The sequence below is a fragment of the Neomonachus schauinslandi genome, chromosome 9 (genome assembly GCF_002201575.2).
Source record: "Neomonachus schauinslandi chromosome 9, ASM220157v2, whole genome shotgun sequence".
In the NCBI taxonomy this organism is placed as follows: Eukaryota; Metazoa; Chordata; class Mammalia; order Carnivora; family Phocidae; genus Neomonachus; species Neomonachus schauinslandi.
The window spans coordinates 32,720,083-32,744,389 of record NC_058411.1 but is presented as its reverse complement, the minus strand read 5'-3'; the positions used below and the strand labels follow the sequence as shown (position 1 = coordinate 32,744,389).

General features: G+C 44.0%; 1 protein-coding gene across 1 annotated transcript in view; it reads left to right on the top strand.

Moving 5' to 3' along the window:
• Positions 1–1,396: 1,396 nt before the first annotated feature.
• Positions 1,397–24,307, top strand: part of ARG2 (arginase 2) — a 35,135-nt gene continuing 12,224 nt past the window's right edge. Inside the window, exons 1-2 of the mRNA XM_021679731.2 lie at positions 1,397–1,550; positions 2,474–2,546. Coding sequence (XP_021535406.1) covers positions 1,440–1,550; positions 2,474–2,546 — 184 coding nt within the window. The 5' untranslated portion in view covers positions 1,397–1,439. The remainder of the gene's footprint in view (positions 1,551–2,473; positions 2,547–24,307) is intronic.

Sequence of the window (24,307 nt, the reverse complement as noted above, 5' to 3'; positions counted from 1 at the left end):
ACTGCTCCCTACAGCTCCCGGACCTGGAGAGATTGTTAAAATTTAGGTTGCTGGTGCTCCACCCCAAGAGTTACTGAGTCAGTAAATTTGAGGGTAGAGCCTAATAATTTCCATTTGACAAGTATGCAAAGGCTGGTGCTGCTGGCGAGAGGACCACACTTGTAGAACTATTGCCTTACAGTAACTGCTTATTTGCTAAAGCTTCAGGCATGTCTCTGTTAGACCAGCAGGGGGAGACAGGTGTAAAATTTATCCTCTAAAAATAAACTGCCTTATAATACTAAAGCTCCTTGGAGTTATGATGTTGCCCTGAAGACTTCTGAGCTATTTTGGAGAGCAGCATGTAAGTTGGCATCAGGTGAGATAATTTTCTGTTGTTTACATAAAAATGTATTTTGGTAGGACTAATGTCCAAATTCCTGCAAGCCCACTCTGGATAAGAACTTGGAATCTGGAGTCACACAACTCTGTCTCTTACAAGCCATATGACTTTGGGAAAGTTATCTTCTCTGATCTTCTTTCCTCCTCTTTACAATAGTCCCCGATTTATGGAATTGTTAGAGGACTAAACGTTCTTGGAACTGTAATTGGCTATTATTATTAAAACTCTAGTTACTTTTCAGCTCTTTAGCCTCCCCAAATTTTAGGAATAGTCCAGATATGTTGTTAAGTTTGGTTTTTATAACCAGTGCTCCCGTTATTCAGGTGAAGAATTGGAAACACCTGGAAGGTGATTGTTTTGAAAAATCCTAACCTCCCCATCCAAAATACCTAGGATAGGTGAGTTTTTATTAACATGCCCGGCCCAGAGAGCTCTATCTATATTTGATCTCCTAGACTTCAAAGCCCGAAGATGGGTAAGTGTGTTTTTGGACCCGGAGTTGAGATGGAAGAGAGCAGATGGATGCTGGTTTCATCTTGGGCAGAGCACTCAGGTGGGGTCAGACCAGCCCAGAGCCCAGCCCGGGCAGCCAGCCCTTTCCTAGAGTTGACATCTGCCGGGCATGCATATGTGTGAAGAGAGTTGCGATCTGAGAGGTTGCGAGTTGGTTCCCGTGTTCCGCCGAATTCGCTAACTTCGCAGGTACCAGTCGCTTCCCGAGACGGGACACACTGTCCGTGACCGCGCTCTTATTGGTCCGACACTGACACTAGCCTTGTGGCGTCAGCTGCAGGGGCTCCTCCCCTGAGGGAGAGCCTGGGCTAGGGCGGGGTGACGTCAGCGAAGGCGTGTCCCGGCCAGGAGCAGTGGGCGGGGTCTGCTGGAAGGTGTGTCGGGGGCTGGTTGGGGGCGGGACCGGGTGGCAGTGACGTCACAGGGCGGGGCGGTGCAGCTGGCGCCCGGGTAGGTGAAAAGCGGCGCCGGGCGGCTGTGCTCACTTAACGCGGCGAGCCGCACAGAGCAGCTTCTCTCTCACCTCCCTCCCGCGCTGCCAGTCATGTCCCTGAGAAGCAGCCTCTCGCGTCTCCTCCGGACGCAAGTGCGTTCCGTTCTGAACAAGTCTGTTCACTCGGTGGCTGTGATCGGAGCCCCGTTCTCACAGGGACAGGTGAGAACCGAGACTTGGCACCGTGGGGCAGAACCTGGAGAAAGCGGGGGTGGGGTGAGGGACTGGGAGGCGAGGAGAAGATGGGGAGAAACGGAGAGGAGGACGAGGTGGTGGGTTCCCACGATTGGGCACCGAGAGAGCACGTGGGGTTTCCCCTGGTAGAAGATGGGGAAGGAGAAAAGAGATGGAGAGCATCCTGCTTGCGCTGCGGGCGGGGGGTCGCGGGGGGCTGGCGGGTCTCTGCGGCCTTCCTCCCGAGGAGCGAGAAAGTGGTGGGTCCCGCTTGGGGTGTTGGGGGGGAGGGGAGGGGCGGGATTTCAGGGAGGGGCTGGAGGGGTAGAAACCGGCCAGAATACCCGGTGGAAAGTCGAGAGAGAAGAGGTTAAAGAGAGCGACCGAGGATTTAAGGCTCCAGGGTCCGTTCTCAGAAACCATTCGTTGGCGGGGAAATTGGCGCTGCCTTCTCTAGCGGCGGGAGGACGGGAGGGGCTGTTTTGTTCTCTTCAATGGAAGAAACCTGCAGTCGTGGAGAGCTCACTGCTCAGTGAGCCCAGGCTCAGGCCTCTGCCAGACACACACCCCACACCCCACCCCACCCCACCCTACCCCGCCAACCACCAGATCCAGACCTGCTCAGCCCCTTCCTCTGTCTTGGCCTCCGCCTGTTCTTCCCACAGCCAGGGGCTTGCTTGGAGGTTGATTTGATTCCAGTAATTGTTGTTTTTCGGTCCTTCCCTGCAAGCGTTTGAAATGAGCAGACCTCAGGTGAAAATAATAAAAGGAAGGGCTGATGGTGTCACAGGTTTTCAGAGGGATCTGTTGGGAACTATGTATAGAATAGCAGATTTCTGTATTTTGTGAAATAAAGGGGTCTTATTTCTAACCCTTTTTCCTCGCATCTAACTGTGTAATTTATGTGACAGAAAAGAAAAGGAGTGGAGTATGGTCCTGCTGCCATTAGAGAAGCTGGCTTGATGAAAAGACTCTCCAATTTGGGTAAGTGGCTGGATTTTAGATGTCTGTGATGGCTGGTAACAGAGCAGTTCTGTCTCCTCTCCTATCCAGGGACTGCACAGGATCTGCTTCTACTTGGGAAGCCTCTCATCCTCCCTTACATCCCATCTGCGGTTTGAGATCTGGGAGTCTTCAGGCAGAGTCTTGTCGGCAATAAAGAGAGTAACTGTGTGGAAGGCAAGGAGGTGGGGGCGGGGGGTGGGGAGCATAGGGAATGCAAGGCAGTGGAAAGAATGCTAGCTAGCCCCAGCTCTAAGTGCTCAGTCAGCCTTTCCCTCTCAAATTCTAGCTCTCTGAACTCAATTAGGAGGCGCTTCTGATGCATCAGTCTAGCCAGTTTCCTCTCTTCATATCCTTTGTTTCCTCCCCAGGATGAATAGCTTTATATTAATGTAAGCAGAGCCTTAGATCAGTGTTTCTCAAACTTCCCTGATTATGAAAATCACTTAAGTTACTTGTTAAAAATATAGGTTCCTAGGCTCCTCCGTGGAATAGTCTGATGTATTGGCTCTGTGGTGGGGCCCAGACATGTATGTACATTTTCACAAGTGCCCAGGTAATCTGCAGGAAAACTGCAGTCTTGTAATTAGGATAGTATGCTAAACTTACAGAACCTGACCCAAAGACAAATGCCATTTATATGGTAATAGAGAACCCTTCTTTTGGTAAGAGGGCACCAAATTCCAACTGTTATGCTAGGAAGGTTCTTCCTTTTATCTAACCTGAATGTTTCTAGCTGCTGTTTGAGGCCATTTCCTCCATTCATATTAGGACAATTCACAGATCTTGTCTGAAGCTGTAAGTGCAAAAGGCATGGCAGCATCGAGCTGTAGGTGCTGCAGATATCAGTGGGGAATCTAGGTGAACTACAAATCCCCTCCCCACTCTTGCTTTGAAACCTCCTCTGCTGATCATTGAGTCCATTCCAGGGGTGGATCATTTCCTTCTAAAACACAGGACTAGTGAAGTCACCAAAGCCACCTTGAGTTGAGGTGTACTTCCTATAACTCTGGCTGCATCTAGATATGGTGTCTTTGGCTGAATACTCAAAACTCTTCTCTGTTAAATAATTACAGATCCTTCTTCAGTAGGATCTCATTCCTTTTAATGACTCTCCAGGTTCACCACCAAAGATGAAAGAGAAATGAGGATTTAGTTTTAATGTTTCATCAGTTCCCTAATGGGAAGAAGTTTCTGTTTCTGCTTATAAATGAGGATACTGTCCCTTTAAATCAGCTGTACACATTCAGCCTTTTTATTTTTTATTTTTTTAAGATTTTATTTATTTATTTGACAGAGAGACACACAGCGAGGAGGGAACACAAGCAGGGGGAGGGTGAGAGGGAGAAGCAGGCTTCCCGCTGAGGAGGGAGCCTGAGGCGGGGCTCCGATCCCAGGACCTCAGGATCATGACCTGAGCCAAAAGCAGACGCCTAACGACTGAGCCACCCAGGCACCCCACATTCAACCTTTTTAAAAGGCAGCATTTACACCGAAGAGGACAATCTCTGGGAATCACTATTTTTTTAAACACTGGATAAACCCTTCCAGCCCATCTGATAAACTGGGCCGAGCCTTGCTTGAATTGCCTGTTCAGTGCTCAATTCTACCTTAATAGACTGACAAGAATCAATTTCGGCCTCTTACACAGGACATATTTATAATATTCAGCTGAGGCTGCTGAATGAGGGGGAGGGGCACATCTGTGGCGGCTTCTCTTACTCATGCTTTGTAGATCTTTCCTGTCCTAGCTCATGGTATTTTTCCACTCCAACCTGGAAAAGCCATTCTCCCTTAAATACTACATCCTCAAATACCTCCTCTATAAACTCTCAACCTAAAGTGATGGGGAAGCTGCAGTTTTTATTTTGGTCTTCCCTTTTTTTTTTTCCCAGATATTTTTAGTCTTACAATTTATATCCTTACCCTGTAGCTGACTGGTAGGCCAGTATTACCAGCAGCCCAAAATAGAATCTCCTTGCATATTAATAAGAGTGTGGCACTCAGCAGATTTGTGGCATGTGCTTTTGGCTAATCTCCAAAAATAGGTTGGAGAAAAGTACCAAGAGAAGTTTCAATTGCTGTATTGTGAAACAGTACTAAAGTACTAGAACACTTTCAAACAAGCAGCATGGGTCAAATTTCAAGGCAGGGAAGACCCACAGAAAGGTAACTTTCACAAATCCCTTTGTTCCCTGCCTTCAGCTCTGATGTCACAGGCTGCTGGTGTTGCTATGGCATTGGCCAAACTTCCTGTTTTCTTGAATGAGTGGATTTGATGTTAGTGTCTGGGTTTGGTGAGAACACTCGGTTCCTCTCTCAGGTAACCCCTTATCTGAGCATATGTGGAGAGCCTGGGAGAGACGAAGAGGCAATTGCTCTGGCAAGGCTCAGATTCGGCGCTTCTGCTCCTGACTCTGGTGAGCGCTGAAAGCCACGGTCCTTGGCCCCCCCTTTTTTTTTTTCTTCAGAAGTTGAAGGAGTATTCCGTGGGGGAAAGCTAGCTATAAACGGAGATTAACAGAGGTGCCGGCCACCGAAACAACTATCTAAACGAACTGCGGCTGGGACCTGCCCAGAGTCCTGGAGTTCGCGAAGTTGCATGGGAGCTACTCCGGTTCCTCCCAGTTAGGCTAGAGACATTTGTTCTTCCTGTTCCATTTGGTGCTCCGTCAGATAGCAGACCAGGAATCTCTTCTGGTTGAGACCCAGAATCTGGTCTGCTTCAGGAAGAACTGATGGAGGACCTGAGGTAGTTTAACAGGAAGAACTGAGATCTGAGAACTCTTTGGTACAGATTGATGTGTGAGTTCAAGGGTGTGTATTTGCTTTCAGTGGTTGGTAGAGGATGTTAGCATTCATTAGTTGTATGATCATGATACTTCAGCCGGGCTTCCACCCTGCTGTTCCACTGCAACGCCCTTGAGCAAGCCCACTGATTTGTTGGCCTTTATTTTGTTGAACCTCTCTGTTGTACAACTGACCGCTTTATTCTGGAAATCCTGTTAGCAAACGCACCCCTCTCTTTTGAGTCTCTTGTCTCCATTGACTAGTCCTTCCTGGACTCCTTTGTGGGATCTTCCTCTTCTTCCCAACCCTTAAATATTGACCCTAATGTTTCTCCAACTTTGTTCTAAGGAGCCTCATCTCTCTCTCACAGATGTCTCAAACTCCATTTGTTCAAAAACAAAATTCCTTATCTTCTTCCTCAAATCAGTTTCTCCTGCTGTACTTCCATGGTCTGTTTCATGCTGTCACCCATTATCGAGTTAAGTCAAACTAGAAGACCATCACAGTTGTTTGCTCCTTCCCTTTTGTGTGTTACATCTGTTGATCACAAAGTCTTGTTGATTCCACCCCCCCCCCCCACAAATGATTAGAGTTCTTCACCATAATGGTGCTGCTGTCGTTCTATCTCCTCACACTTGACTGTAACTTTCCATTGGTATCTTTTGTCCCTTTCTTACCTTCCTTGGTTCACATTCTTCGCTGCCACCAGAATGAGCTTTCTAAGACATTTCTCCTTTGCTTAGTCTTTCCATGGCTTTCTTTTACATGCATCCATGCTTCAGTCTTGTATTCATATACCATCTTTGCTAATTTGCCATATTATTCACTTTGTATTTCTTTAAATTGGCTTTAAAGGTTCATACTTTTAAAACGTAGCCTGAACCTATAATAAGCAATGAAATCTCAGGCTTGTTCCAGATACATTTTTTCTGATACACTTTCATTTAATAGTTTTATATTTTGATATTTGTCCTTCGACTACTAGGTTGAAGTGTAGAACACATAGCACCATAATTTGACCTTCATCTACCTCTTTAGACTTCTCTCCACCCACATTCTGCCGTATTTTCATTGCAGCTAGAGTTGTGGGCACTTGACCTCGGCTCCACCAATAGAAGCATGCATCTTGAACTTTGACTTGAAATTCAAGAAGGGGCAGCAAAGAATTCATTCTGTGATGGGCAGGGTGGTAACCATACCAGCAGTGGCTTCTGTCCAGCATCATGGGGTCAGCCATGCCGGCTCATGCAGTGCCTTTCCCTAGCAGTGGAGGTGATAGCAGCGATAGATCTCTACGGGACCGTCCTGCAGCGTGACTTCTGGAGCCATTATTGCTAGTAATGTGGACTTTAACCCGGATACTGGCCCTCTTAAAAGATTTTGGGAGTTACCCAAATTGAGTAAATTGCTTTTCTGCTGTAATTAGCTAGAACAGGTTTCTGTTGCTTGCAGTTTAGAGATCCTGATTGATATCTAGTTTATAAATTCTGGTGAGAGAAAAATTACCACATGGACTGGGATACTCCACATCCTCTCTCTAGCCCTTTGATAATAAATTCTTATTCTTTTGTTTGCCTTTTTCCCTAGTACTTAACACAGTCTTCTTGTAAGTTAATATAACTCATTAGGTTACAGTTTCTTTGGCCTTTAGTTAATTTAGGACTAGATCTTAGTCTCTTTGGGTTTTAGCAGCTCCCTGTTCTCTTGGTGCTTTGATTTTTGAACCATCACATTCCTTAATGTGACTTCTGAAAACAGCCTCAAGTTTTAACTAAGGACATTTTTAAGTTTTAGGCATGCCTGACTGTAGTAAACAGACCAACTTTAATGTATTACTATGACTTAAAATCATTTTCAATGTTCTAGATCTTAAGCATATATCTTAATAGGGTTATAAGACTGTATACATCTGCTAAAATTCATTGAACTTAAAATGTAAGTAATATAAAGCATGCATCAAAACTTTTTTTTTTTAATTTTATTTATTCATTTGAGAGAGAGCACAAGAGGGGGGAGGGTCAGAGGGAGAAGCAGACTCCCTGCTGAGCAGGGAGCCCGATGCGGGACTCCCGGAACTCCAGGATCACGACCTGAGCCGAAGGCAGTCGCTTAACCAACTGAGCCACCCAGGCGCCCTGCATCAAAACTTTTTAAACATAATTTCAGGTTTACTTTTCTAGGAGCAGCTTTTAGTCAGTAAAAGCTATAACAAGTTCTTTCACTAATTTCTATATTAAAAAAATTTGAGCGCTGCTAAGGTTTGGTACTGGGAATATAATAGTGGACAAAAACAAAGCCTTGTTATCTTGGAGCTGTCATTCTAATGAAGGGTGGTTGGAAACAGACTTAAGTAAAACATACAGTATGTCAGATGATAATGAGTACTGTGGAATAAATGAAAGCAAGGGGTGAGGGATAGCAAGTATTGGGGATAGAGTAGGCATTGCATATGTAGTTGGGGAGGCCTCAGCAAGGAGTCATGTGAGCAGACCTTTGGCAGGTGAAGAAAGGAACAAGGTGTGTATCTGGGAGCATTTCAGGCAGAAGGAACAGTAAGACTCAGAGACAGAAAGGTGCCTAGAATGTTCAGGGAACAAGATGCTATTACCGAGCTCTAGCCAGTGATTGCTGGGAAGGGGAGGGCCTTCTACTCTTCAGTTTTTCAAGAAAAGCCAGAAATCTGGATTTTTATGGGAGATCTAAGTTGTTTTAATAAAAAATAGGATATATCCATACAATTGAATATTGAACCATAAAGAATGAATTTCTAAATCATGCTACAGCAGGGATGAAACTTGAAAGCATTATACTAAGTGAAAGAAAGACACAAAAGGCTACATATTCTATGATTCCATTTATATGAAATGTCCAGAATAGGCAAATTCATAGAGACAGAAAGTGGATTAGTTCAGGGACTGGCGGGGAGAAGGCAATGGGGAGTGGCTGGCAATGGGTGCTGGTTTCTTTTTGGAAGGTGATGAAGCTGTTCTAGAATTAGTAATTATTAGTAATTTGCTTAGTAATATGCCGTAGCAAAAGCCTACATCACGGGTGTAGGGAAATCTCTTAAAGGCATTATTGGGATTTGGCAAATTGCGTATAACCAATCTTTCCTTCTTAGACAGCAAAGAATTTAACTTAGACCTTTTATTTCAAAGTTGTTTGATCCATTTACCGCGTTCTGGACACCGTGCTAGGCTCTTGCTACTATGTCATTCTATTTGTTAAAAACAAATGATGACCCCCATCAGGATGGCCAGTGTAAAAAACAAAAACAAAACAACCCCCCCCCCCAGAAAATAACAAGACTTGGTGAGGATGTGGATATATTAGGACCCTTGTGCACTGCTGGTGGGAATGTAAAATGATATAGCTGCGGTCAAAAACAATATGGCAGTTCCTCAAAAAATTAAAAATGGTTAACATATGATCCAGCAATTTCACCTCAGGCGTATACCCAAAAGAACTGAAAGCAGGGTCTAGAAGAGATACTGATACACCATGTTCATAGCATTATACACAATAACCAAAATGTGGAAGCAACCCAAGTGCCCATTGATGGATGAATGGATGGATAAAATGTGATACAAACCTACAATGGAATATTAGCCTTAAAGAAATTCTGACATATGCTGTAACATGGGTGGAACCTTGAAAACATTACGCTGAGTGAAATAAGCCAGTCACAAAAAGACAAATACTATGTAACTCCACTTATGAGGTACCTAGAGTAATCAAAGTCATAGGGACAGAAAGCAAAATGGTGGTTGCCAGGGCTTGGGGGAAGGGAGAATGCAGAAATATTGTTTAATGGGTACAGAATTTCAGTTTTGCAAGATGAAAAGAATTCTGGAGGTGGATGGTGGTTATGGTTATACAATAATGTGAATGTACTTAATACCACTTAAAAGTGATGATTTTTATGTGTATTTTACCACAATTTAAAGGAGAATTAAAGTAAGCTAGAATATAATGTGAATTAAGAACGAGGCTGTAGCTTGAGGTTGTAGCTTTTCTTAGGACATTAACAATGCCATGTGCTTAAACAATTTCTTTTCAGCTTTTTAGCACATTGCTTTGCTTTATAAATCTCAGCATGAACAAACCGAAAAAGTATGTCCCAAAGACCATGAGAAACTTTCCCTAGGTCATACGGTCAGTAGTAGTAGAGAATCTCCTTTCTTGCCTTATACAATCTGATCCCTGGATTGGTGCAGTCAGCTGCCTTCTCAGGTCTTGTGGCACCATCGTAAGTGTATGGTCTCCTACTTCTTAAAGTCCTCTGTGTTCCTAGTGTATTCCCCCTGACCTTTCCCGTGACGGCTATTTCAAGTCTACCCATAATCCTCACGGCCCTGTCTTTCTGACTTAGGCATGAACTCCCTTAACAGCCCTTTTCCCTGTCATCCCCTCAATTAGTTGTATCGACCAAGATTCTTTTACACCCTCAGAGGATGAGGGATCCAGTCCTCCCTGTGTCAGGTAGATAGAATTGCATGTGATAAAAGCACAAAATAACAGCGGTTTAAGAAAAATAATTTCAAGGGTCCCTGGGTGGCTCAGATCATTCGGCTCAGGTCATAATCCCGAGGTCCTGGGATTGAGTCCCACATCGGGCTCCCTGTTCAGCGGGGAGCCTGCTTCTCCCTCTCCCTCTCTTTCCTCTGCTGTGTGCCCGTGCCCTCCCTTGTTCTCCCTACTCCCCTCTCTCAAATAAATAAATCTTAAAAAAAAAAAAAATCATTTCACTCTCCAGTAAATAGGATCTGGAGAGAAGTCCAGAACTGGTTTGGCCACTCTGTTTTTAAAGTTCAGACCTAGATTCTTATCTTGCTGTTCTACCAGCAAGGCCTCTATCTAATAGTCCCAGATGGTATGGCCTTCTATCTGGCATCGGGGTGCAAGAATGGATAGAAGCAGGTGAAGGGAGAACTTGTGCTTTCCCTTAAGGAAAGTTTCCAAGAAGTTGCAGGGCACTTCTGCTTATCCTGTTGGCCCCAATGGTCACATGGACACACCCAGTTACAGAGGAAGATGGTGAATTTAGTCACAATCTAAGACCTCCTGTTGCCAGCTAGAGGTCCACTGTCTCTGCAGAAGAAGTGAAGAACAGATCTTGGACAAGTAACGAGTGGTTACACCACCTCCCTGTGCTCTAGATCGGTCCTATCTCTCCTGCCTTCTGAGTGTTCTTGTTCCAGCAATTATCCCTTCCTTGCCCTTGTTTCTCAACTTCTAACCCATCCCTTCAATAACTAGCTGCAGACCTTACCATCCTGCTATCCTCCCTTGTCTTTAAGTAGCCTTCTGGCTGTTGTCACTTCCCTTCAGAGCCACCATCCTGGCTTCTCCACTGCCCTTGCATGCTTTCACTTGCTATCATCTGACGTCCTGGGCCATCACTGCAATGAAACTGGTTTTGCTGTGGTCTTCGACCTCCTACTTTCTAACAGGGTAGACACTGCAGCATCTACCTTATTCATCACTGTCTGTCACTCCTTCCTTATTGAAACACACCCCACATTCTTCTGGTTTTAGCTCTTCAGATTCCTTTGCTAGATCTTCAGCTACCCGCCCTTTACCTGCTGGTGTTCCTCAGAGTTCTGCCCTTGATCTCTTGCTTTAATGTTATGTCAGTTGGCATTTTGTCCATTCCTCTGGTTTTCCTGTCACCTGTATGCTGATGCCTCCAAAGCTTTATCTCCAACGCTTATTTCCCCTCTTAGCTTCAAATCTGTAGCCCAGTTGGCTTCTGTGTATCTTTTTGACTTTATTATGGAAGTGTTCAAACATAACAAAAGTAGATACGGTGACCTAGTGAATTTGTTGTATCTGTTACCCAGTGTCAATCATCAATACATGGCAATCACCCTACTCTATGCCCTTTTTTTTTTTTAAGATTTATTTGAGAGAGTGAAGGAGCACATGAGCAGGGGGAGGGGCAGAGGGAGAGGAAGAGAAGCAAGCTCCCCGCTGAGTGCAGACCCTAACACACAGCTCCATCTCATGACCCTGAGATCATGACCTGAGCCCAAATCAGGAGTGGGATGCTTCCCGACTGAGCCACCCAGGTGCCCCTACTTCATGCCTTTTGAAGCAAATCACAGACCTCGTATTGTTTCATCTGCAAATATTTCATTAGATATCTTCAAAATATAAAAATTCTTTAAAATTTGGGGTGCATCTGACTCTTGGTCTCAGCTCAGGTCTTGATCTCAGGGTCATGGGTTCGAGCCCCACGTTGGGCATGGAGCCTACCCAGTGTTGGGGAAATATAATAATTAAAAAATATATAAAAAATATAATAATTAAAAAATCTCCTAACCAAGAGAACCTTTCCAGAAAGGTAGTAGAGAAAGAAAACAGTTTATTGAATAAGCATCAAATCAGGCAATCTAAGAGATTTTGAAGAGAAAGAAGTCTGGCCTGTTTGTATAGCCACGCAGGGGCAGCCCATTATGCGTTTTCAAGATCGTAACTAGTCCACCAGTTAGAAGACTTGAACAGTACCGTTTGTCAGAGTTCATCCTAACTTTATCATAGAAATTTGAACAGCCACCAGAGGGGAAACAAACTTCTATTCTAAGGCAGAAGGTAGTTTTGTAAATTGGAGCAGGCTGCCCATCCCCTGTGTCCACAGAAGTTAGTCTCTTAATCCCTAGTCCTTGGGAAACATTCCTGGGTTGGGAGACTGGCGAGAGGCTTATTTCATTGTTATATTTACATGCATTTGAAAAGGACAGAGAAGGAAATTCTCATAAGGGAACAAGAAGTCTTTTCCCTTTTTTTTTTTTTTTTTTTAAAGATTTTATTTATTTATTTGACAGAGAGAGACACAGCGAGAGAGGGAACACAAGCAGGGAGAGTAGGAGAGGGAGAAGCAGGCTCCCCGCAGAGCAGGGAGCCCGATGCGGGACTCGATCCCAGGACCGTGGGATCATGACCTGAGCAGAAGGCAGTCGCCCAACCAACTGAGCCACCCAGGCGCCCGAAGTCTTTTCCCTTTTAAACAGGGAAAATTCAGTCTATTTTTATTTTGTTTCTGTCCTTAAACCAGTTAATGGTGACATTGTTCGACTGACTTAGTCTTTTTTGCACTTATTTTTTAGTTTGTTTGACTCAGGATCCAAATAAGTTCTAGTGCTCGCTTCGGCAGCACATACACCGAATAAGTTCTATATTGATTGATATCTCTTACATTCTTGATAGGTTCCTCACTTCATTTTTGTTTTTTCTTTCTTGCTGTGTACTTGTGGAGGAGACTAGGTCATTTGTACAGTCTGTTTGAACTTTGCAGGTTACATCTCTGTGGTGTCCTATGATGTGTTTTTTTTTTTTTTTAAAGATTTTATTTATTTGAGAGAGCGAGAGAGTGTGCGCACTCTCGCTTATGTGGGGGGAAGGGGAGAGGGGAGAGGAAGAAGCAGACTCCCTGATGAGCTTGGAGCCCCAATTCAGGGCTCAATCCCAGGATCCCCGATCATGACCTGAGCCCAAGGCAGATGCTCAGCTGACTGAGCCCCTCCACGTATTTTCAACGAGAAAGTCTCTAATACCTCAAGGCCATCTATCCAGAACTGAACTTCTCATCTTCTTCACTCCCTTCCCCTGTGTCTTTCTCAACTCTAGTAGCAGAGCCAGAAAGCTGGTGTGCGGGAGCCCATCTCCACACCCACTCTGAGTATTACTGGAATTTGTTGCTTCTCTCCTATGGCCGTATCTTTACAGTCCCCTTGTGGAGCTGCTCGTCTCTGGGCCAATCCCTTTCCCTCAGGCCCCCAGGGCACTAGATCTACAGCGCAGATTTGTCACTTCCTGACATGGAAACCTTAGTAGCTCCCTGCTTAGGATCTGGGCCCACCCCTCTCCCCACTGCCTCTCTCCATTCCCCCCCCCCCCGCCGCCCGCCCCTGCCCCTCCCCCCCCCCAGTCCTCCCAGGAACCCTGGGCTCCAGGGAATTGTGAATTGTTCTGTAGGGCTGAAGGTTTTATGTGCCCCTTCTGCTTGTAAGCCTTTCCCCTTTCCACTTTTATTGCTGGCTAATACCTTCAAGATTCAGATATTGCCCTTTCTGATAAGTCCTGGCTCTTCCTGGATCTGAGTCAGCACCTTCCTCTGTTCTCACCAAGCTGTGCGCTCACTGAAAGCTGCAACCATACCTCCTCTCTGTATCCCCAGGACTTAGAGTGCCAGGCACACAGTCAGCCCACAGTCTGCCTTTGCTGAAGGGAGAGAGGGCCAAGCGTCCTGGCTTTGTCCTGTAACTTCACTCACATTGTGACCTGTGCAATTTTCCCAGATCACAATTTCCTTTCTTTCAAAATGATTTGCTCCTCAGAAGCCAGCTGATTTCCAGATTTTTGAGAATGTATGACTCAAAATAACAGTCACATGTCACTGTTCAACTTTTATGAGGTATTAGGCTACCAGTTGATGATTTAAGCTAAATGTAAAAATAGGTGATAGCAGCCAGTTGTTGCCCCCTTTTTGAGACCTATTTGTTTCTGAATCAGGACCTGAGTTGTTAATGACAACTGCTTCAAGTTAGGCTGGCCTCTAGTTACTTTAGAAAGATGTTGCATTATTTCTTTTAATATCCAACATAGCACGGTTCAGAGGCCTGGAACCCAAGGGATTACTGTGGTTGGTTTAAGTAATTTAATCTTTGAATAAAGTTTTTTATCCCTCCCTATTAATGAACAAACTCTCTTGGTGGTGAGGGTGTATTAATATAACAGGTGTGGTAATGCTCAGATTGGGAGAAGAAAGACCAAATCTTCCCAGCTCCCTCCCCCCGGCCACAAGACCAGAACCACTGAAGAGGAAAAGGAGCAAACTCCTTCCTGTGTGACCCAAGAATTGAGTCACAGAAAGGGTATGGCTTTGTGGTTAGGGCTTCAGAGAACTGGCGTTCCAAGATTCATTGGCTTTGCCTTTGTATTCTTTCACAGATGTGGAAGATTCAAGCTGTGTGTGAGAACTGGAGACTCTAGGAGCAGTCTCAGTGAGCAATCAGTGGGCCCGTGTGTGTTTGCTACTTCTCACCAAAACCTGATTTTATCAAAATGACATAGTTCTATTACAAACAGGTTTTGGGAAGTCTTGGGTTACGCCATCCGTTTCGAGGAAAAGAAAAAGGGTAGGGTGGGGCGCAAAACCACAAAGATGCTTCATCCAGTTGAACTGAGATGTAATCGTTAGTGTGTGGAGGCTTTCCCTTGTTACCTCCAGTAATACTCCTAAGGAGCATGTGAGATAGGACAAGCTCAGAAACTGAACTTGGTTGGCGATCTTGACTCTTCTAGGAAGTTAGGGGCCAGAGGGCAAGACTTCTTCCTTTTGCGTCTGTTGTGGCACTTGACCTCCTGTGGCTATCTTGTGTGCACTCTGTTTTCCGCCCGGAGTGGTCTGGAATGCGGTGTGTTTGGTTTGAGGTTCCTGGGGAACACTCCCCAGGATGCCAGCCCAGGGTCTGGGGCAGGGAGCTGTACATCAGAACTGTTAGCTGGCAAAGCTGTAGTCACTGGTCTGCTATGTTTCCCTTTAAATCCTTTCTGGAACAAGGTGGAATATGAAGAACTTAAAGATCCCATTGTCTGAAGAGCAGCACTTTATCCCCAGGGATTGTCACTATCTCTCCCAGTGGTTCTATATAGCAGCAGGTTGAAGTTTTGTCAGCCTGTTAACAATAGCAGATCTCTTTTCCAGAGAAGCTCAACGATCCTGTTCGGAATGGAGGCAATGGTTATGTTGTTGTGACTTGGGAAGCCAGAGGCACCCTCCTCTCTCTCCACCCCTGCCTGCATTGGAACCAGGCTGCTGGGGTGCTGTCAGCTAACGGTCCATTTGAAAAAGCCTGAGCTGGTTCATCATGGCCTAGAGGTGCTTTGAGGGTTGATGCGAGTTTGGTCCAGAGGGCATACCTTACTAAGCTTATCTTCAGACAGTGATACTCTCTTCTTAGGAAAGAAGGACCGATGTAGCCGGAGAACCAAGTAGAAAGAAAACTGTAAATGGTGTTGAAGTCATCTCAGTTACATGTCTTGAACTACATTTTCGAGTTCTATATTTGGATTTTTTTACTCAAGGATCCCGTTCCTGCAAAGCACCTATTGACACCATGTTTGTATCATTTGATCTTGAGGTGAGCTCTGGTACATGTTAGATGGACTTGTCTGACATGACTGGCCTGGCAGCCTGGGGTCACCTTCCATCCTCAAGCTGTAGGTGCCATTCTCCCTGCCCTGGTCTTCCTCAGCTGTGTTCCTCGCTGCCTCGGAGAACCGGGTGAGGGGTAAGGAGATGTTGAGAGCCCTGGTTGGAGCAGGATTCTCGGAGACCCAGAAGAAGTTAACTAGAACAAATAGGTATTATCTGCGTGATAGGATTTCTTTTCCCCATGTGCTAAATTTATTTCGGAGACTGAGTCTAAGAAGCAAAGGTGGATTTTTAGAGGCCTCTGGGACACCTGATTCTGGAGGTTGTCCAGTCTCTGGCAGTTTAATGCACTAACTAAAATGCAGGCATCTGCATTTTCTTAGTGGTAATCAAATGAGTTTACCTTAAGTAATAGCCTCTTCAAAGGTTATCACCCAAATCACATTTTATTTTATTTTTTATTTTTTTATTTTTTTTTAAAGACTTTATTTGACAGAGAGAGACACAGCGAGAGAGGGAACACAAGCAGGGGGAGTGGGAGAGGGAGAAGCAGGCTTCCCGTGGAGCAGGGAGCCAGATGCGGGGCTCGATCCCAGGACCCTGGGATCATGACCTGAGCCGAAGGCAGACGCTTAACGACTGAGCCACCCAGGCGCCCCGCAAATCACATTTTAGAGATAAGAGAGAAACTCTTACTTCAAATGGCCTGAAGTAACTCTGGCCCTCTTTTCCTAACTTAGACCTCTGGTAACCTAGCAATTTTGTTTTCAATAAGCTGGTTTTCGAGGTACGGTTTTGAGGTTCTAAGGATTAGCAGTTACATTCCCTTATAATACCAGGAATTCCCTTTGGGGCTAAATCTGTCATGTACAATATTTGAGTTTATAACTTTTAAAAGCCATTAGTATCCTCCCAGCACCAAATGAGATCTGTGTCTTTGTTTTTCTCAAGTTTCACTGACTTGTTATTCCTGACAAGTCATAATAAACATGCCATCCTATTCAGGGACAGTTTGAAAAAACTGCACACTACTCAGTTCCTAGCTTTTCTCAAAATCTGTTGTTCTGCCAGTGGGCTCCCTGTGGTGTGGTAGACTCTCCCGTGTGTCAGCCCCCTTTTGAGCCCATTTCTCTTGCCTTGCTGGGAGCCTTGGAAACAATTAGAGCTTCCTGTAAGTGGAAGTCAGAGCAAGAGACAGAACGGGGCCCCTTTAGGGGCCGCTGACTCAGAACACTGTCTCATGTGAGTCTCTAGTGAAAGCGTGATTCAGGCTTGTCCTACACAGTCGGAGCTATTCACTTAGCCGAGTTTCTTCCTCTCCACTGTGTGGATGCTGATAGCAGCCAAGGATGTGAGGATTAGCTGCTCTCTGTAAAGCATCTAGAACAGTGTGGTGGACGGAGACAGTTTTGTTCCTTTCCCTGTCACTGGCTTCCTTCAGGGATTCCCTAGTGATCGGGGCCCTGAAATAGAAGTGCTGTCCCCAGATACTGCTAAGGTCAGGGAGGGCTGTTTTGACTTCTTCCCACCAGTGGGTTGCATCATTCTGTTGAGGTGCTTGTGTCCTCGCTCCACTCTGATGGAGCCTGGAGAGGTTTATCAAGACCAAAGGTAACATTTGGGCTTAAGAGATCACTAGTGTTCGTGGATTTTTATTACCCGCACTGCAGAGAGAAGCAATGAGGCTGTGCCAGTGTGTACAGAGCTTTACTTTTTTCCCCCACTCCAAGTAAAAAACAAGAGCGCTTTCAGGTTGGTTCCAAATCTGTTTGTCATGAGAGCTTCTTTGAAGCCTTAGGGTTGTTTTGTCCTACAATGCCTTCTTAGACGAGTGGCAATGGAACGTCGTCTCATCTGATCTAGACTTGCTGATGAATTGAACCGAGGCACAAAAAGTTTGACAAGGGGACAGTTCTCTCAAGCATGACAGGCAGATATTCTTCCCATGTTGTAATATTTGCTCTTTTCACTAGGACTCTGAGATTCTTTAAAAATCAGACCATTTCTTGGGCCTTCTGAGCTGGAAGAATTCACCACAGCACTCTGATAAAGTAATAGCTTCATTATTACTGTTCATCCTGTTCTTACAAAAAATTAACCTCATCAGCCTCCCCACTCCTCAGAATGCTGCCCTGTGGGTTACAATTCCTGTTCTCTTCAGCCTGCTTTGCATTACTCCAATATGCAAACTTCTCATTTCTATTAAATTGCTCAACTGTTTCCAAACATGGCTTGTACAGTTCTTCTTTCAGAACCTTGTTCACTCTTTAGAAACCAATCCTGGGCTCTTCTCCACTGTTCTTTTGGTGCTATGATGCTACTGGTAGAGTGCATTAGAGGAGAAAGCTCCTAAGAGGCTGTATCAGGATGGCCTAGTGCATTCACCGATTCAGCTCTGTAATGAACTAGAATAGTTAAGAATCAGCAACATAGGCGTGCCTGGGTGGCTCAGTTGGCTAAGCCCCTGCCTTCGGCTCAGGTCATGATCCCAGGAACCTGGGATCAAGCCCCACATCGGGCTCCCTGCTCAGCTGGGAGTCTGCTTCATCCTCTCCCCCTCCCTCTGCTGGCCATTCTGCCTACTTATGCTTTCTCTCTCTCTCTCTCTCTCTCTCTCTCCCTCCCTTTGTTAAATAAATAAATAAAATCTAAAAAAAAAATATCAGCAACATAGGCTTTGGTATTGTGAGTTCTTAATCACTTAAAGGTTATGGCAGTAGAAATTAAAAGTAGGGATTGTGGCAGAGATGGCTAGCTGTCTGCCAAAATCCATTCTCTTCTGGACAGAGGTTAGACCTGCATTTGTTGACCAGTGCCATGTGAGCAGGTGTGATGTGCCACTTTTAGGCCAGGGCCTTTTTTATTTTATTTTATTTTATTTTATTATTTTATTTATTTTATTTCATTTCATTTTTTTATTTTATTTATTTATTTATTGGAACTTACAACATTTATTAACCTATATATTAACCTATAACGTATTGTTTCAGGGGTACAGGTCTGTGATTCATCAGTCTTACACAATTCACAGGGCTCACCATAGCAAATACCCTCCCCAATATCCATCACCCAGCCACCCCCTCCCTTCCACCCCCCTCCAGTCCAGCAACCCTCAGTTTGTTTCCTGAGATTGAGTTTGGTTTGTCTCCCTCTCTGGTTTCGTCTTGTTTCATTTTTCCCTCCCTTCTCCTATGATCCTCTGTCTTGTTTCTCAAATTCCTCGTATCAGTGAGATCATATGATAATTGTCTTTCTCTGATTGACTTACTTCGCTTAGTATAATACTCTCTAGTTCCATCCACGTCATTGCAGATGGCAAGATTTCATTTTTGATGGCTACATAATATCCATTTTATATATACACACCACATCTTTATCCATTCATCTGTTGATGGACATCTGGGCTCTTTCCATAGTTTAGCTATTCTGGACATTGCTGCTATAAACATTGGGGTGCACGTGCCCCTTTGGATCACTACATTTGTATCTTTGGGATGAATACCCAGTAGGGCAATTGCTGGATCGTAGGGTAGCGATATTTTCAACTTTTTGAGGAACCTCCATCCTGTTTTCCAGAGTGGCTGCCCCAGTTTGCATTCCCACAAACTGTGTAGGAGGGTTCCCCTTGCTCCGCATCCTCGCCAACATCTGTCATTTCCTGACTTGTTAATTTTAGCCATTCTGACTGGTGTGAGGTAGTATCTCATTAAGGTTTTGATTTGTATTTCTCTGATGCCGAGTGATGTTGAGCAATTTTCATGTGTCTGTTGGCCATTTGGAAATGTCTTCTTTGCAGAAATGTCTGTTCATGTCTTCTGCCCATTTCTCGATTGGATTATTTTTTCTTTGGGTGTTGAATTTGATTAAGTTCTTCACAGATTTTGGATACTAGCCCTTTACCTGATATGTCATTTGCAAATATCTTCTCCCATTCTGTCAGTTCTTTTGGTTTTGTTGACTGTTTCCTTTGCTGTGCAAAAGCTTTTTATCTTGATGAAGTCCCAATAGTTCATTTTTGCCCTTGCTTCCCTTGCCTTTGGTGATGTTTCTAGGAAGAAGTTGCTGCAGCTGAGGTCAAAGAGGTTGCTGCCTGTGTTCTCCTCAAGGATTTTGATGGATTCCTGTCTCACATGTAGGTCTCTCAACCATTTTGCGTCTATTTTTGTGTGTGGTGTAAGGAAATGGTCCAGTTTCATTCTTCTGCATGTGGCTGTCCAGTTTTCCCAACACCATTTGTTGAAGAGACTGTCTTTTTTCCATTGGACATTCTTTCCTGCTTTGTGGAAGAGTAGTTGACCATAGAGGTGAGGATCCATTTCTGGGCTCTCTATTCTGTTCCATTTATCTATGTGTCTGTTTTTGTGCCAGTACCATACTGTCTTGGTGATTACAGCTTGGTAATAGAGCTTAAAGTTCGGAATTGTGATGCCGCCAGCTTTGCTTTTCTTTTTCAGCATTCCTCTGGCTATTCGGGGTCTTTTCTGGTTCCATACAAATTTTAGGATTATTTGTTCCATTTCTTTGAGAAAAGTTGATGGTATTTTGATAGGGATTGCATTAAATGTGTCGATTGCTCTACATAGCATAGACATTTTCACAGTATTTGTTCTTCCAATCTATGAGCATGGAATGTTTTTCCATTTCTTTGTGTCTTCCTCAATTTCTTTCATGAGTATTTTATAGTTTTCTAAGCACAGATTCTTTGCCTCTTTGGTATCTTATGGTTTTGGGTGCAATTGTAAATGAGATCGACCCCTTAATTTCTTTCTTCTGTCTTGTTGTTGGTGTATAGGAATGCCACTGATTTCTGTGCATTGATTTTATATCCTGCGACTTTACTGAATTCCTGTATGAGTTCTAGCAGTTTTGGGGTGGAGTCTTTTGGGTTTTCCACATAAAGTATCATACATATCATCTGCAAAGAGTGAGAGTTTGACTTATTTGCCAATTTGAATGCCTTTTATTTCTTTTTGTTGTCTGATTGCTGAGGCTAGGACTTCTAGTACTATGCTGAATAGCAGTGGTGATAGTGGACATCCTTGCTGTGTTCTGACCTTAGGGGAAAAGCTCTGTTTTTCCCCATTGAGAATGATACTCACTGTGGGTTTTTCACAGATGGCTTTTATGCTATTGAGGTATGTACCCTCTATCCCTACACTCTGAAGAGTTTTAATCAAGAAACGTTGCTGTACTTTGTCAAATGCTTTTTCTGCATCTATTGAGAATATCATATGGTTCTTGTTCTTTCTTTTATTAATGTATCACATTGATTTGCGGATGTTGAACCAACCTTGCAGCTCAGTAATAAATCCCACTTGGTCATGGTGAATAATCCTTTTAATGTACTGTTGGATCCTACTGGCTAGTATTTTGGTGAGAATTTTTGCATCCATGTTCATAAGGGATATTGGTCCGTAGTTCTCCTTTTTGATGGGGTCTTTCTTTGGTTTTGGGATCAAGGTAATGCTGGCCTCATAAAATGAGTTTGGAAGTTTTCCTTCCATTTCTATTTTTTGGAACAGTTTCAGAAGAATAGATATTAATTCTTCTTTAAATGTTTGGTAGAATTCCCCTGGGAAGCCATCTGGCCCTGGGATCTTGTTTGCTGGGAGATTTTTTTGATTACTACTTTAATTTCCTTAGTGATTATGGGTCTGTTCAGGTTTTCGATTTCTTCTTGGGTCAGTTTTGGTAGTTTATACATCTCTAGGAATGCATCCACTTCTTCCAGATTGTCTAATTTGCTGGCATATAGTTGCTCATAATATATTCGTATAATTGTTTGTATTTCTTTGGTGTTGGTTGTGATCTTTCATTCATGATTTTGTTTATTTGGGTCCTTTCTCTTTTTGATAAGTCTGGCCAGGGGCTTATCAATCTTGTTAATTCTTTCAAAAAACCAGCTCCTAGTTTTGTTGTTTCGTTCTACTGTTCTTTTGGTTTCTGTTTCATTGATTTCTGCTCAGATCTTGATTGATTCCCTTCTGCCCGGTTTAGGCTTTATTTGCTGTTCTTTCTTCAGCATCTTTAGGTGTAGGGTTAGATTGTGTATTTGAGACCTTTCTTGTTTCTTGAGAAAGGCTTGTATTGCTATACGCGTCCCTCTTAGGACTGCCTTTGCTGCATCGCAAAGATCTTGAACAGTTGTTTTCATTTTCATTTGTTGCCATGAATTTTTTTTTTTTAAGATTTTATTTATTTATTTGACAGAGACACAGCGAGAGCGGGAACACAAGCAGGGGGAGTGGGAGAGGGAGAAGCAGGCTCCCCGCAGAGCAGGGAGCCCGACACGGGACTCGATCCCAGGACCCTGGGATCATGACCTGAGCCGAAGGCAGTCGCTTAATGACTGAGCCACCCAGGCGCCCAAAGAAGAATTTTAAAAATTCATGGCAACAGGGGCACCTGGGTGGCTCAGTCGTTAAGCGACTGCCTTTGGCTCAGGTCATGATCCCAGGGTCCTGGGATCGAGTCCCGTGTCGGGCTCCCTGCTCTGCGGGGAGCCTGCTTCTCCCTCTCCCACTCCCCCTGCTTGTGTTCCCGCTCTCGCTGTGTCTCTGTCAAATAAATAAATAAAATCTTAAAAAAAAAAAAAGACAAAATTCTTAATTTCCTGGTTGACCCATTCATTCTTTAGTAGGATGCTCTTTAGCCTCCATGTATTTGAGTTCTTTCCAACTTTCCTCTTGTGACTGAGTTCTAGTTTCAAAGCACTGTGATCCAAAAATATGCAGGGAATGATCCCAATCTTTTGGTACCGGTTGAGACCTGATTTGTGACCTGGGGTATGATCTCTTCTGGAGAATGTTCCATGGGCACTAGAGAAGAATGTGTATTCTGTTGCTTTGGGATGAAATGTTCTGAATTTATCTGTGAGGTTCATCTGGTCCAGTGTGTCATTTAAAGCCTTTATTTCCTTGTTGATCTTTTGCTTAGATGATCTGTCCATTTCAGTGAGGGAGGTGTTAAATTCCCCCACTATTATTGTATTGTTGTCAATGTGTTTCTTTGCTTTTGTTATTAATTGGCTTATATAATTGGCTGCTCCCATGTTAGGGGCATAGATATTTAAAATTGTTAGATCTTCTTGTTGGATGGACCCTTTAAGTAGGATATACTTTCCTTCCTCATCTCTTATTATAGTCTTTGGTTTAAAATCTAATTTGTCTAAGGATTGCCACCCCAGCTTTCTTTTGGTGTCCATTAGCCTGGTAAATGGTTTTCCTCCACCTCACTTTAAATCTGGAGGTGTCTTTGAGTCTAAAATGAGTCTCTTGCAGACAGCATATCAATGGGTCTTGCTTTTTTTTTTTTTTTTTTAATCCAATCTGATACCCTGTGTCTTTTGATTGGGGGCATTTAGCCCATTTACATTCAGGGTAACTATTGAAAGATATGAATTCAGTGCCATTGTATTGCCTGTAAGGTGACTGTTACTGTATATTGTCTCTGTTCCTTTCTGGTCTATGTTACTTTTAGGCTCTCTCTTTACTTAGAGGACCCCTTTCAATATTTCTTGTAGGGCTGGTTTGGTGTTCACAAATTCTTTTAGTTTTTGTTTGTCCTGGAAGATTTTTATCTATTTTCAGTGACAGCCTAGCTGGACATAGTATTCTTGGCTGCATATTTTTCTCGTTTAGTGCCCTGAGTATATCATGCCAGTCCTTTCTAGGCCAGGGCCTTTAAAAGTAGATGTGCCTTCTCAGGGCTTACTTCCTCTCCTGCTGCTTTGACCCCAGGGAGACCCAACCGTTAGCTACACAGATGGCAAGGCCCTAGTGATGGAAGAGCCACAGCCAGAAGGAGCTTGGTCTCTGAATCACTGCATGAACGAGAGCCTCTTGCTAACCTAGAACAGTCACCCCGGATGTTAAATGAACAAGAAACCAATTTACTGAGTATGAGCCATTGTTTTGGGGAAGGTTAGGTACAGCAGTTAAGCCTACTCCAACAACCTTATTTAAAAATAGTATGAATTGTGTTTATGCACAAAGGTCTGCAAAGCTAGAGTATTCAAGCCTGGGAAGTGGGGTAGGGACTTGCACCATTAGATACTTCCTTATCAATTTTACAAAAATTTTCTACCAGTAAGGAAAGAGAACAATAAAAATAGCAAAACAATGCTGGTACAAACTTTACTTGATGGGGGAGTCATTCCTTGACCCCCTCCCCACCCCCCAATCCTATCTGAATTTCCTTTCAGTCCTTTAACACTCATTGTCCTTAGTTCTTACCTGGCACTTTTTTTTTTTTTTTTTTGAAAATAAAGAGCAGAATTGGGACTCCTATAGGGTGGACAACTCAGGCAGGGTCTCTCAAGATATTAATCCCTTCAGGGGGTCTGGTCCTCAGCTTTGTAGACCCAGGAACAGAAGGGTTTGTTTTGTTTAAATTTTATTAAGTATAGTTGACATACAGTAGTAATTTCAAGTACATAACATAGTGATTCAACAAGTCTATAGATCCACAGTGCTCACCATAAGTTTTCACCACCTGTCACCAATGTTACTATAGTATTACACTACAGGACTTATTTTATAACTGGAATTTGTACTTTTTTTTTTTTTAAGATTTTATTTATTTGAGAGAGAGAATGAGATAGAGCATGAGAGGGGAGATGGCCAGAGGGAGAAGCAGACTCCCTGCCGAGCAGGGAGCCCGATGCAGGACTCGATCCCGGGACTCCAGGATCATGACCTGAGCCGAAGGCAGCCACCTAACCAACTGAGCCACCCAGGCACCCCAAGTTTGTACCTCTTAATCCCCTTCACCTACTGTGCCCATCCCTCTACCC